This window comes from Mustela nigripes, chromosome 3 (genome assembly GCF_022355385.1).
Source record: "Mustela nigripes isolate SB6536 chromosome 3, MUSNIG.SB6536, whole genome shotgun sequence".
Classification (NCBI taxonomy): domain Eukaryota; kingdom Metazoa; phylum Chordata; class Mammalia; order Carnivora; family Mustelidae; genus Mustela; species Mustela nigripes.
The window spans coordinates 160,040,919-160,053,480 of NC_081559.1; the positions used below are offsets into that span (position 1 = coordinate 160,040,919).

Below are 12,562 nucleotides of genomic sequence, written 5' to 3' on the forward strand. Positions count from 1 at the left end.
TGGCAGGCAGAGGCAGAGGGAGAAGCAGGCTCCCCACCGAGCAAGGAGCCCGATGTGGGACTCGATCCCAGGACGCTGGGATCATGACCTGAGCCGAAGGCAGCTGCTTAACCAACTGAGCCACCCAGGCGTCCCGTAATTCAATGGGTTTTAAATAAGACCTAGATTACTTGGGTTATTCATCAAGGGTTTTTGTGAGGGGACAGTTGCTCTGAATTAGCCATTAGCTACTTTTTTCTTTTGAAACTTATTTTCATTAGCATAATACATCTAAATACCTTGGGATCCTCACTTAAGCCTCTTTTCTATTGCATTTTCTAACGCTCTTCCAAGAAATCATAACTTGAATTCCAGTGAAGAGCTTAAAAAATTTAGGAATATTTATTAAATGCAACAATATTGGTGATTACTTTTTAAATAATTCTCACACTCAATGTGGGGCTCAAACTCACAATCCAGAGATCAACAGTGTCATGGTGTATGGACTGAGCCAGCCAGACGCCCCGTTTGTTAAATTTTTTTTTGTGGGGTGGGCATTTTAATCACTTTGTAAGGAAAGTCCATTTTCAAAACGCGGTGGTAGTTGTTTTCTGCAGACGTTACTATTTAAAAATCAGGGAGCATGTCCTATGCTACTCTTTTAAGCCCACTATGTTATTTTTCCGAGTTAGGTGTAGAGTTTCTCGATTGTGTTGTTTGAAAAGAATTGGAAGGAACGGTAATATTTTATACATTCATTTCAGCCTAATAAAACTAACACTGCCTCTTAAAACTCTTGAATTAGCTATGTCTTTTCACTTTATCTTTAGGAGTTTTCTTTCTATCCTTCCTTCTGATATTCCCACTGCGTTTCTGAAGTCCCATATAACCCTGCAATCTTATGGTTCTTCAAAATCTGCTCGTTGGCCATTCCTTCACCGACCCTGCATCAGCACATTTAGGGATACTTAACCACTCCTTTGCCAAAGAACGCGAAAGCTAGTCTGCACGTTTGGTCAAAATGCGTTCCCCTAAATTACGCACCCTAATTCCTTCATTTTCTCCACTACTCGGACCTTTCCGCAGCAAATGAACCTCGGATCTAAATTTAAATCTGCCCCCGCCTCCAACCTCCCCTGCTCCCACCTGCGGCTTTAAGGCTGCTGCCTTGCCCACTGAACCCACGCTGCTCTCCCCAGGCCTTCCATTTCCCAAGAAAAACAACAGCCGCTTGTTTTCCAGGGCTTTAAACACCAGTACCCACTTTCTTTCTCCTCCTGCCCTCGGGCCCTCGGCGCTTCCCCAGCCGGATACTACCTCCACTACCAACAGCAGCTCTCTCCCTGGGCCGAGCGCCACTTCCGGATCGCCGGTGTCCCCGCTTTACCGGTCCGCCCACCTCCCCCGCGCATTTCCTAGAGCTTTGTCCTAAAACGCCGGCGGGGTCGGAGCGGGGACGCAGGCTAGCCCGGCACAAGAGGTCTCCTAGAAGACGCGGGGCTGGCTGCCCCAGCCTGGGAACTCCCGCCCCGCTCGGGAGCCGAGGGGTGGCGGTGGAGGGACAGTTTGTTTGGAGCACCGAAGTGGGTAACACCCGGAAGTCGTGCCGTACCCTAGCTGCGCCGCCGCCGGGGGCGGGTGCCGGGTACCGGGAGGCGGAGAGGAAGCCACCCTACTCTTTGGCGTGAGTGTCAGCGGAGGGGGCAGGACCGCCAGAGGCGGGAGCTGGCCTGGTTCTAGCCCCCGTTCTACCGTGGTAGATCCGGCTGGGTTCCGGCAGGCGAGGGCCTCGTGGGGAGGCTGGGCTGGTGAAGGGTTGCGGCGGCCAAAGGGGATCTCGCTCCCTTCTTTCTCCCATTCTTGGGGATCTGCTCTCTTCAGTTCGTTAGTTTATTCCTCTCACTTTTCGCCCGGCGAGTTGAGGGGAGTTTTTACTAGCGAGGAAGTTTCAGCTGGAGCAGGGAATCCACTCGTGTTTTCGGCTTCTGGGAGGAGGCGAGCGGCTGCTTTGGTGGGGACTGTTGCTTTTCGGCCTCTTCAGTCCCTCCTGAGAAATGCTTTTTCCTTCGCTGCTCTGCCGACTCACTTACTTCTCATGTTTGCCTTTACCCCCTTCAGCTTCTGGCTTTGACTCCTCTGCACCTTAAAAGATGCTGGAGTCATATGTGACTCCAATTTTAATGAGCTATGTGAATCGCTACATCAAGAATTTAAAGCCGTCAGACCTACAGCTTTCACTATGGGGTGGAGACGTGGTTCTCAGCAAGCTCGAGTTAAAGTTGGATGTGCTGGAACAGGTAAGCTGTGTAGCTGTCACGAACTGGAAACCGTTTCCCCTAGTTTAGTAATAATCCCTTGTTTCCTGCACTTCGGCTTTATGCTTTAAAAACTTAAATTTTTTGTTAAAGCATTTTAGACTACTCTGAAACGACAGACCTGCCTTTACGGAAGTTTTTTTTTTTTTTTTTCCCCGCGGTTTGTTACTAGTGATGGTTTGTTAGAATTGGATTACCGAAACGTGCCTCAATACAGAAGAAAACAGTTTCATTGTTCTTGTCAGAATTGTTGGGTCTGCTTAATTCGGAAGCATTACCGGATATGCTAATATACATTGCTAAGATTTCTCTATGAAGCTGTTAAATATTATATTTCCATTCTTCTTTTTGGGGAATGGAAGGGTCTGTCTGAAAGACAGCAAGAGACTTCTCTTAGTAGGAAAGAGGACATGACATTCTCAGAATCCAGCAGAAACTGAGGATGCCAGTACAATTGAAAACTTACTACTTATTCACTTTTTAGGTTTTTTTTTCTTTTAACTTGAGTATGATCCGATGTAAATGAACTGTCACGTTAAAGTTCATACGTTTATTAATCCACTGAGTACATTTATTACTAACATATGTCAGGCAACTCTTTTAGGCCTGAAGATACAAAAGTTATCTGTGGAAACTCAGAAGAGCCAGACCAGCTGCTTTTTAGGAGATAAGGGAAGTCTTAATCTAATAGTGAAAGTTCATTTTTTTTCTCACTGCTCCCTTTATTATTGAATAATCTAGAGTATCACTAAGAAATAATACTCTTGGTTCCTTTTCTGTCTTCTCTCCAAGGTTAATTATCTTAATATTTTCATATTTTAGATATGACCACAAGTCCTAAGTGTATGGGTCAGTTTATAATGTATGTATGCACGTGTCTAGCCACAGTGGAGATGAAATAGAGTATTTCCTGCACCTTAAATGGCTCCCCTTTGCAAGTCAGTGTCCCCACCCTCTAAAACAGGTGACTATTCTGACTTTTGTCAACGTGAAGAAATTATACTTGTTCTTTTTGAACCTTAATAAATTGGAATCACTTGTGTCTGGCTGTTTAACTTTAGGGCTAAGATTAGCCCTTGTTAATCTTATTAACCTTTATGGCTAAAATTAACCCTTGTTAAAGAGCTGTAGTTCTTTGTATTGCCTTGTATTTTGTTGGCTAAAGTTTCACAATTTTCCCATTGATGTACATTTGTGTGGCTTCTACTTTTGGCTGTTACGAAGAACGTTCTTGTGAACATTCTTCTATGTGTATATTGGTGGACATAGGTATTAATTTCTCTTAGGTGTTTACTGAGGTGTGTACATGTTTAGCTTTGATGCATACTGCCAAATAGTTTTCCAAAGTGATTGTATCAATTTCCATTCTTACCAATGGTGAACCTTACCAGCAGTGGATGAGAGGTCTAGTTACTTCAAATTTTTTGGTATTACTTGGCATGTTTGTTATTTTAATTTTAGCCTTTCTTGTGGGTGTATAGTGGTATCTCAGTTTAATTTGCATTTCCTTAATGGCTAATTTTCACGTGCTGCTTATTGGCTATTTGAATGTCCTCTTTTGTAAAATCTATAATTCGTTTGCCTTTTTTTTTTTTTTTTTTAAATTGGGTTTTTAAAATTGATGTGGAGGGGTTCTTTACATATTTTGGAAATGAATCCTTCACCAGATATATTTTGCAATATCTTCTCCCAGTCTGTGGCTTGGCTTTTTACACTAAAAATTATCTTTGGCTGAATAGAAGTTTGTAATTTCATTGAGGTCCAAGTAGGCAGTCTTTTCCTTTGTTTTATGAAATTTTTGCTTATTCCAGGGACATGAAGATATTCTTTTTTTTGGTTTTGTTTTTATTTTAATCACCCCATGCTCTTCATGACAAGTGCATTCCTTAATACCCATCACCTATTTAACCCTCCCACCCCTCCTCTGGTAAGCATTGGCTTATTCTCTGTTAATTGGGTTGCCTTCCTCTTTTTTTTGCTCTCCTTTACTCATTTGTTTTGTTTCTTAAGTTCCACATATCAGTGGGATCATGTGGTGTTTGTCTTTCTCTGACTTACTTCACTTAGCGTTATACACTCTCGCTCTATCCGTGTTGTTGCAAATGGCAAAAGAGTTCATTCTTTTTTATGGCTGAATAATATTCCATTATATATGTACAGATATAGATATAAATAGCTATATCTATCTCCTTTATCCATTCATCATGGACATTTGGGCTCTTTAGGTAGTTTGGCTGTTGTTGATAATGCTGCTGTAAACATTGGGGTACATGTATCACTTCAAATTAGTATTTTTGTATCATTTAGGTAAGTACCCAGTAGTGCAATTGCTGGATCATTGGGTTCTCAGTGGATTATTAAAACTTTATACTGTTTTCCAGAGTGGTCACACCAGTTCACATTCTCAGCACCAGTGCAAGAAGGTTCTCCTTTCTCTACATCTTCAGTAAAACCTGTTGTTTCTTACGTTGTTGAGTGTAGCCATTCTGACAGGTATGAGGTGGTGTATCTCAGTGTAGTTTTGATTTGCATTTCCCTGATGGTGAGTGATGTTGAACATCTTATCATGTGTCTGTTGGCTATCTGTATGTCTTTTTGGAGAAATGCCTATGCATGTCTTCTGTCCATTTTAATCAGATTATTTGTTTTGTTGGATGTTGGCTTTTATAAGTTCTTCACATATTTTGGATACTAATCCTTTATCAGATATGCCATTTTCAAGTATCTTCTCCTATTCCATAGGTTGCCTTTTAGTTTTGTTAATGGTTTCCTTTGTTACGGAGAAGTTTTTAATTTGATGAAGTCTCAATAGTTTCCTTTGTCTTTGGACATGTGTCTAGTGAGAAGTTGCTATGGCCAAGGTCAGCGAGATTGCCTCCCATGTTCTCCTCTAGGATCTTGATGGTTTCCTGTCTCACATTTAGGTCTTTTGAATTTATTTTTGTGTATGGTGTAAGAAAGTGGTCCAGTTTCATTCTTTTGCATATTGCTATCCATCCCTTGTTTTCTTTTAGAAGTTTTATTTTCTTTGATTTATCTAAAATTTTTCTGCAATGTGAAGTAGAGGTCAAAATGCACTTTTTGCTCTTTGATACTCAGTCCACACCATTTGTTGAATCATTCTTTTTCTACTGAATTGCAGTAAGTCTTATTGCAAATCATGTTGTCATACAATGTTGTCCACAATCACGTGTGTGTATTTATTTCTGAACTCTTTATCTGCTCAGTAGTCTGTCTGTTCTTGTGTCATTACCATACTTTCTTTTACAGTAAGTTTTGAGCTCATAATGTAATTTGTGTATCTCTGTTCTTTTTTCCTTGTAACTATTGTAGATCTATACATTTTAATTTCAATTTGTAAATTTTAGGATTAATCTCCCCCTAAAGGGGAAACGCAGTGACATTTTTGTTGAGGTTACATGCAATCAGTAGATTATTTTGGGACAGATTAACATTAACACATATTATGTTAACGTAGTATTGAGTTTTTTAATCCTGGCACAGAACATTGCTTTCTGTATTTTTAGGTCTTTAATTTTTCTCAGCAATGATTTGAAGTTTTCAAGAAAGGCCTTGCACATATTTCATTAAATATGATTTTTTTTGTCATAAGGAGCATTATTTCTTAAATTTCATTTTGTAAGTACATTACCAATACACAGAAATACAGTTGTTTTAGTACATTGGCCTTCCATTCAGCGTCCTAACTTGTCTAGAATGGTTTATTGTTTTCTTTTAGATTGCCTATGTACACAGTCCTGCCATTTGCAAATAGTGATGGTTTTACATCTTCCAGTGCTTGTACCTTCTATTTCTGTATGGCAATGTGGAGTAGACATCTTGAAAATAATCTTTTTTGTTCCCACCTTTGGTGTGAAAGTGCTCAATATTTTACTATTAAGCATGTTGTTAGCTGTAAATACTCTTTACTGGGTAAGGAATTGCTCTTTCGTTCCTCCTTTTACAAGTTTTTAATAATCATGAATGGGTTTGAATTTTATCAAATATTACATTTAGTGAGTATCTGATTTTTTCTTTTATTCTGTTAATGTGGTAAATTTGAGTTTTTAGATGGAGTTTGAATTCCTGGTATAAACCCATACTTACTATGTATTAACCTTTTTATGTGTTAGCTTTGATATGCTAAATCTTTGTTTGATTTTATAGCAGCTATGTTTATAAGTGATACTGGTCTGTGATCTCTTGCAGTATCCTTATCTGGCTTGGATAAGCATAGATATTTTGCTTCATTAAATTAATAGGTATTTCCTTTTTTAATATAGGAGTTTATGTAAGATTGGTATTAGTTTTTATTTTGGTAAAATACACATACCAATATTTACCATTTTTGCCATTTTCTTATTGTATAGGTATGTGGCATTGGTACCCTTTAAGTTGTTGTGCAATCATTACCACCATCCATCTCCAGAAATTTTTTAGTTTCCCAAACTGAACCTCTGTACCCATTGATCCAGTAACTTGCTATTCTCTTTTATCAGCTCCTGGCAATCAGCAACATACCTATGACAGGATCCAACTTCAAGTGGGTGTCTACTTTTCCAGTAACATTTGTTGAAGACTGTCCTTCCCCCTTTCAATGACCCTGGCACCCTTCTTGAAAATCACTTGGCCAAAGATGTGAGGGTTTATTTCTGGGCTCTCAATATAGTTCCCTTGATGGTTTCTAGGTCTGTATCACTTTGGTCAGTATCACTAGGTCAATATCACTTTGTTTTGAATACCATAACTTTGTAGTAAATTTTGAAATCAAGATGTGTGTAATCTCCAACTTTGTTCTTTTACTAGTTTTTTAAATCTTAGGAAAAATGAATCTCCTAGAGTCATGTGGGTCAATGGTTTTCTTAGTCGGAAAGTTTTAAATGCCTGATTTTTAAAGATTTTATTTATTTGCAGGGGGTTGGGGTGGAGGAGGAGGAAGAGGAGGAGATGGACAAACGGACTGCATTGAGCATGGAGCCCAACTTGGGACTCCATCTCACAACCCTGAGATCATGACCTTAGCTGAAACCAAGAGTTAATACTTAATGGACTGGGCCACCCAAGCATCCCCATGATTTAATTTCTTAGCAGATATAGGACTATTTAGATTTTTATCTCTTCTTTTGTTAGTTTTGGTTAGTTATGTTTTCACTGAATTTCTCCATTTCTTCAAAACTGGTGCTCAGCAAACAATGGCTTGGACCTGCTTTTATAAGTAAAATTTTATTGGAGCACAGCTATTTGGCAGCTTTTGAAAACTAAAATGGCAAAGTTGAGTAGCTGGGACAAAGTACATGGCAAATACCTTAAATATATACTATCTGGCCCTTACTGAAAAATTTCCTGCCCCTGCTCAAAATTATCTGTATGTAAAGCCATAAAGTTGGGTTTTTTGGTGCATTTTAAAGTTGACTTATTTCTTGGGGCGCCTGGATGGCTCAGTGGGTTAAGCTGCTGCCTTCAGCTCGGGTCATGATTTCAGGTCCTGGGATCGAGCCCCACATCGGGCTTTCTCCTCAGCAGGGAGCCTGCTTCCCTTCCAATCTCTCTGCCTGCCTTTCTGCCTACTTGTGATCTCTGTCAAATAAATTAAAAAAAAAAAAAAAAAAGAGGGGGAAAAAATAAAGTTGACTTATTTTTTTTCTTTTTTTAATTAATTAATTTATTTTCAGAAAAACAGTATTCATTATTTTTTCACCACACCCAGTGCTCTATGCAATCCGTGCCCTCTATAATACCCATCACCTGGTACCCCAACCTCCCCCCCCCGCCACTTCAAACCCCTCAGATTGTTTTTCAGAGTTCATTGTCTCTCATGATTCACCTCCCCTTCCAATTTGCCCTAACTCCCTTCTCCTAACACCCCTTGTCTTCCGTGATATTTATTATGCTCCACAAATAAGTGAAACCATATGATAATTGACTCTGCTTGACTTATGATAATTGACTCTCTCTGCTTGACTTATTTCACTCAGCATAATCTCTTCCAGTCCCGTCCATGTTGCTACAAAAGTTGGATATTCATCCTTTCTGATGGAGGCATAATACTCCATAGCGTATATGGACCACATCTTCCTTATCCGTTCGTCTGTTGAAGGGCATCTTGGTTTAAAAAAATCCTAGATTTAAAAAAAATCTAGGAACTGTTGTGATATTTTTTCCTTACTGATATTAGTGATTTGTATCTTTATCATCAATATTGTTAAGGTTTTATTAATTTTATTTGCAAAGAACTGATTTTTCTGATTTTTGTTATTGCTGCTTTTTTATTTTCCCATTCTACTTCCTTTGGATTTGATTTACTGTTTTCTCTAGCTTCCTGAGGTGGAAGCTTTTGTCATATTTATTTTTTCCTCCTTTTTTCTATTGAAACACATGCACTTAATGCATGTATTTAATGCATGTATTTTTTTTGTCCTCTACTTAACTTTATATCATAGAATTTCCTATGCTGTTTTTTTCATTATTTTGTTCAGAAAATTATTAATTTCCATTTTGACTTTTTTCTTTGATTCATGGGTTTAGAATTGTGTGCTTAATTTCCAAACAATTGGGGAATTGCTAATTATTTTTCTGTTACTGATTGCTAATTTAATTCCACTGTGGTCAGCATAGTCTCTGTATTATTTTAATCCACTATTATTTATGAATCAGTATGTGGTCATTTTTGTAAATGTTCTATATGCAATTGATAAAAAAGTGTATATTCTGCAGTTGTTGCTATATTCTTACATAAATATCACTTATCTGCTGTTCTGTCAGTTACTAAGGTATGTTAATATCTACAATTATGATTATTTGTCTACTTCTTAATTTTGCCAACTTTAACCTCATATACCTAGAAATTGTTATTAGGTGTGCACAAATTTAAGTGTTATCTTATTCAACATACTTAAAAATCATTCTTAAATGTGTCCCTCTTTCACTCTAATAATTCTTTTTGCTTTAGGTTTTTTTTTAATAATGATGTTTTAAAAATTGCTTCAGTTGCTGACCCCAAAGGTTACAGAATGGATATTTGACTTATTAGAGTCTAACTTAGTACTTTTACCATTTCCTGAACAATCTTACAACAGTTTGACTATATATACCCTTCTATTTCCCTTCATTTTGTTGGTATTGGGTACCAACTTTTTGCTTGTTCAGTTTGGGTTAGCTTGGTTTAGCTTGTTTTTCTGCCATTTCCGGTAGAAGTTTAGGTTGTTGATTTTGGGAGATTTCGTCTATTATAGGCATTTAAACAGCTATAAATGTCTTTAGCTGCAACCCATAAATTTTGATATTTTGTATTTTCATTTTCATTGAGTTCTGATGCTTTCTGATTTTCCTTGATGAATGTGTATTTTTGTGTTTGTTGGCTGGAGCGTTTTATAGATTTTAGGCTTAATTGGTTGGTAGTGTTCAGGTCTCCCATATCTTGGTTGATTTTCTTTCTGTACATTTTTGTGAGTATTAAAGTCTCTATAATTATTGAACCAGCTTTCTTTCCTTTTACTTTTGTCAGTTTTTACTCTATGTATTTTGGGGTTCTCTTGTTATGCTCACATATATTTTTATATTTTCTTGAATCAACCCTTCTATTGTTATAAAGTGCCTTCAAATGTTATCTTCAATAACATTTTTTTCCTTAAAGTCTATTTTCTTAATAGTGTACTCCATTTGTTCTGTAGTTGCTGTTTACGTTTTATATATATATATATATGTTTTTCTCAGTACACTGTTTTAATTGTCTTAACCTTTTGCTTCATGTTGTGTTTCTTCATGCCTAGTACCATCTCTTTGAAAGTTTTACTGGCATGTTATTTAGCTTTAACTACCTCTTCAAAATTCATTTTGTTCATTGTAGTTTTATCCCATGATGGGGATAAATTATTCATTTTGGAAAACAGTCATATGAAAAATAGGAATTGGGCACCTGACTGGCTCAGTTGGTTAAGTGTGTGACTTTTGATTTTGGCTCAGGTCAGGATCTCAGGGTCCTGAGATTGAGCCCTGTGTCAGATTCTCTTTCTCTTTCTCACCTACTTCCCCTTGCCTCCCTCTCAAAAAAACAAAACAAAACAAAAAAACCAAACATCCCCCCCCCCCCCGCCAAAACCCCAAAAGAACAAAACAGGGAGGAGGAAGCACTGCTGGAAATTAATATAATAGAAATGAAAATTCCGTGTATGCCAAAAAGAGAATCTATACCGTTTAAATAGCAAGAAAATGTTGTATTTCAGGTATTTCAGGCAAAAAACTGGGTCACATGACTTCCTCGGAGTTTCTTTTACTGCCTTTTTTTTTTTTTTTAAAGATTTTATTTATTTATTTGATAGATAGAGATCATAAGTAGGCAGAGAGGCAGGCAGAGAGAGAGAGAGGAGGAAGCATACTCCCTGCTTAGCAGAGGGTGCGATGGGGGGCTTGATCCCAGGACCCTGGGATCATGACCTGAGCTGAAGGCAGAGGCTTTAACCCACTGAGCCACCCAGGCGCCCCCGTTTACTGCTTTTTAATTGACGTATAAGTGAAATAAAAGTATAATATTAGGTGTACTACATAATTTGATTTTTTAAAAAAAGATTTTATTTATTTATTTGACAGAAACATGATCAGAGGAAGTGGGAGAGGGAAAAACAGGCTCTCTGCTGAGCAGGGAGCCCATGGTGGGGCTTCATTCCAGGACCCCAGGATCATAACCTCATCCAAGGGCTGACTATTAAACGAATCAGCCACCCAGGCACCCCCAATCTTTGCCTTTTTTTTTTCACTTAATCTTTGCCTTTTATTTATTTATTTGATAGACAGAGAGAGATTACAAATAGGCAGAGAGGCAGGCAGAGAGAGAGGGGGAAGCAGGCTCCCTGCTGAGCAGAGAGCCTGATATGGGGCTTGATCCCAAGACCCTGAGATCATGACCTGAGCTGAAGGCAGAGGTTTAAACCACTGATCCACCCAGGCACCCCTAATCTTTGCCTTTTAACTGGAGTATTGAATCGCTCCACATTTAATGTTTTTAATCATATGGTTGGATTTCTATCTACCATTTTTTATTGTCAGTATTTCTTTTGTTTTTTTTTTTTGTTTTTCTTATCCTTTACCAATTTTTTATATTCAGTAGATATTTTTTAATGTTTCACTTTTAATTTCTTTAATTTTCACATTACTTTTTAGCGCTTACTCTAAATCTTACAATATAGATCCAGTTTTTTAGTCTATTTCAGATTAATGCTTAATTTGTTACTTAAAATACAGAAACTTTCTCCATTATGGCTCCATTACTTCCCCCTCTTTGTGCTATTGTCATATATATTGCACTTTTGTGTTGTAAGTCCAACAGAACAATTTGATAGTTGTGTTTTAGGTAATGGCCTTTTAAGTCAGGAGAAAATATACGTTTATATTGTTCTTTAATGATTATATAATTACATTCATTGGTGCTTTCCTGTGAATTTGTGTTACTGTCTGGTGTTCCTTTCAAGTCTGATGAACTTTCAGTATTCTGTTAACAGTGAATTATCTGGGTCTTCATTTGGGTGTGCCTTTTATTTTGCCTTCATTTTTGAAGGATATCTGCTGGATATAGAATTTTTGGTTATTGTTGTTGAATGTCATCTCATTACCTTATTTTTCTTCTTCTTCTTTTTTTTTTTCTAGGATTTTATTTATTTGAGAGACAGTGAGTGAGAGCACAGCTGGGGGAGGGGCAGAGGGAGAAGGAGGAGCTGACTCCCTGTTGAGCAGGGAACCTGATGTAGGATTCCCTAAGCTGAAGGCAGGCACTTAACACACTGAGCCACCCAGGCGCCCATCTCATTATCTTTTTGCCATTGTGTGTAATGAGAAGTAAGCGATTTTTCTATTTCTGATTTTAAGATTTTCTTTTCATCCCTGGCTTTTCACTGTGATGTGTCAGGGTGTCAATTCACTGATTCTTTTTGCCAGTTGATGTTGAGCTCTGTTAGTGAATTTTTCATTTATTGTACTTTTGAATTCTATAATTTCAATTTGGTTGTTCTTGGCAATTTGTCTCATTGATATTTTCTTTGATGAATCATTGTCCTATATTCCTTGAATTATGTAAATATGGTTTCCTTCATTTCTTTGAACATAATAGATATTATGAAGTCTTTGTGAACTAAGTTTTACAGTTGAGCACCCTCAGAGGTAGTTTTTATTTAATTTGTATACTTTCCTTGTTTCAGAATTTTTGGTTGAAAACTGGGCAATTTATAGATAGTAAGTTATAGCAACTCTGAATTCGGATTTCCTCTATCCAGGGGATG

General features: G+C 37.8%; 1 protein-coding gene and 1 long non-coding RNA gene across 4 annotated transcripts in view; one reads left to right on the plus strand and one right to left on the minus strand.

The window, feature by feature from the left end:
• The window catches only part of LOC132014200 (uncharacterized), a 30,614-nt gene extending 29,273 nt beyond the window's left edge, over positions 1-1,341 (minus strand). The window contains exon 1 of the long non-coding RNA XR_009403235.1: positions 1,244-1,341. This is a non-coding gene — a long non-coding RNA (uncharacterized LOC132014200). The remainder of the gene's footprint in view (positions 1-1,243) is intronic.
• A 70-nt stretch (positions 1,342-1,411) lies between these two features.
• VPS13B (vacuolar protein sorting 13 homolog B) overlaps positions 1,412-12,562 on the plus strand; it is a 756,179-nt gene continuing 745,028 nt past the window's right edge. For 2 of the 3 annotated variants that reach the window (XM_059394925.1, XM_059394927.1), the window contains exons 1-2: positions 1,412-1,663; positions 2,098-2,276. In XM_059394925.1, coding sequence (XP_059250908.1) covers positions 2,130-2,276 — 147 coding nt within the window. In that variant the 5' untranslated portion in view covers positions 1,412-1,663; positions 2,098-2,129. Of the gene's footprint in view, positions 1,664-1,689; positions 1,991-2,097; positions 2,277-12,562 lie in introns of those variants that run through there. The other variant, XM_059394926.1, reaches the window with a different exon arrangement.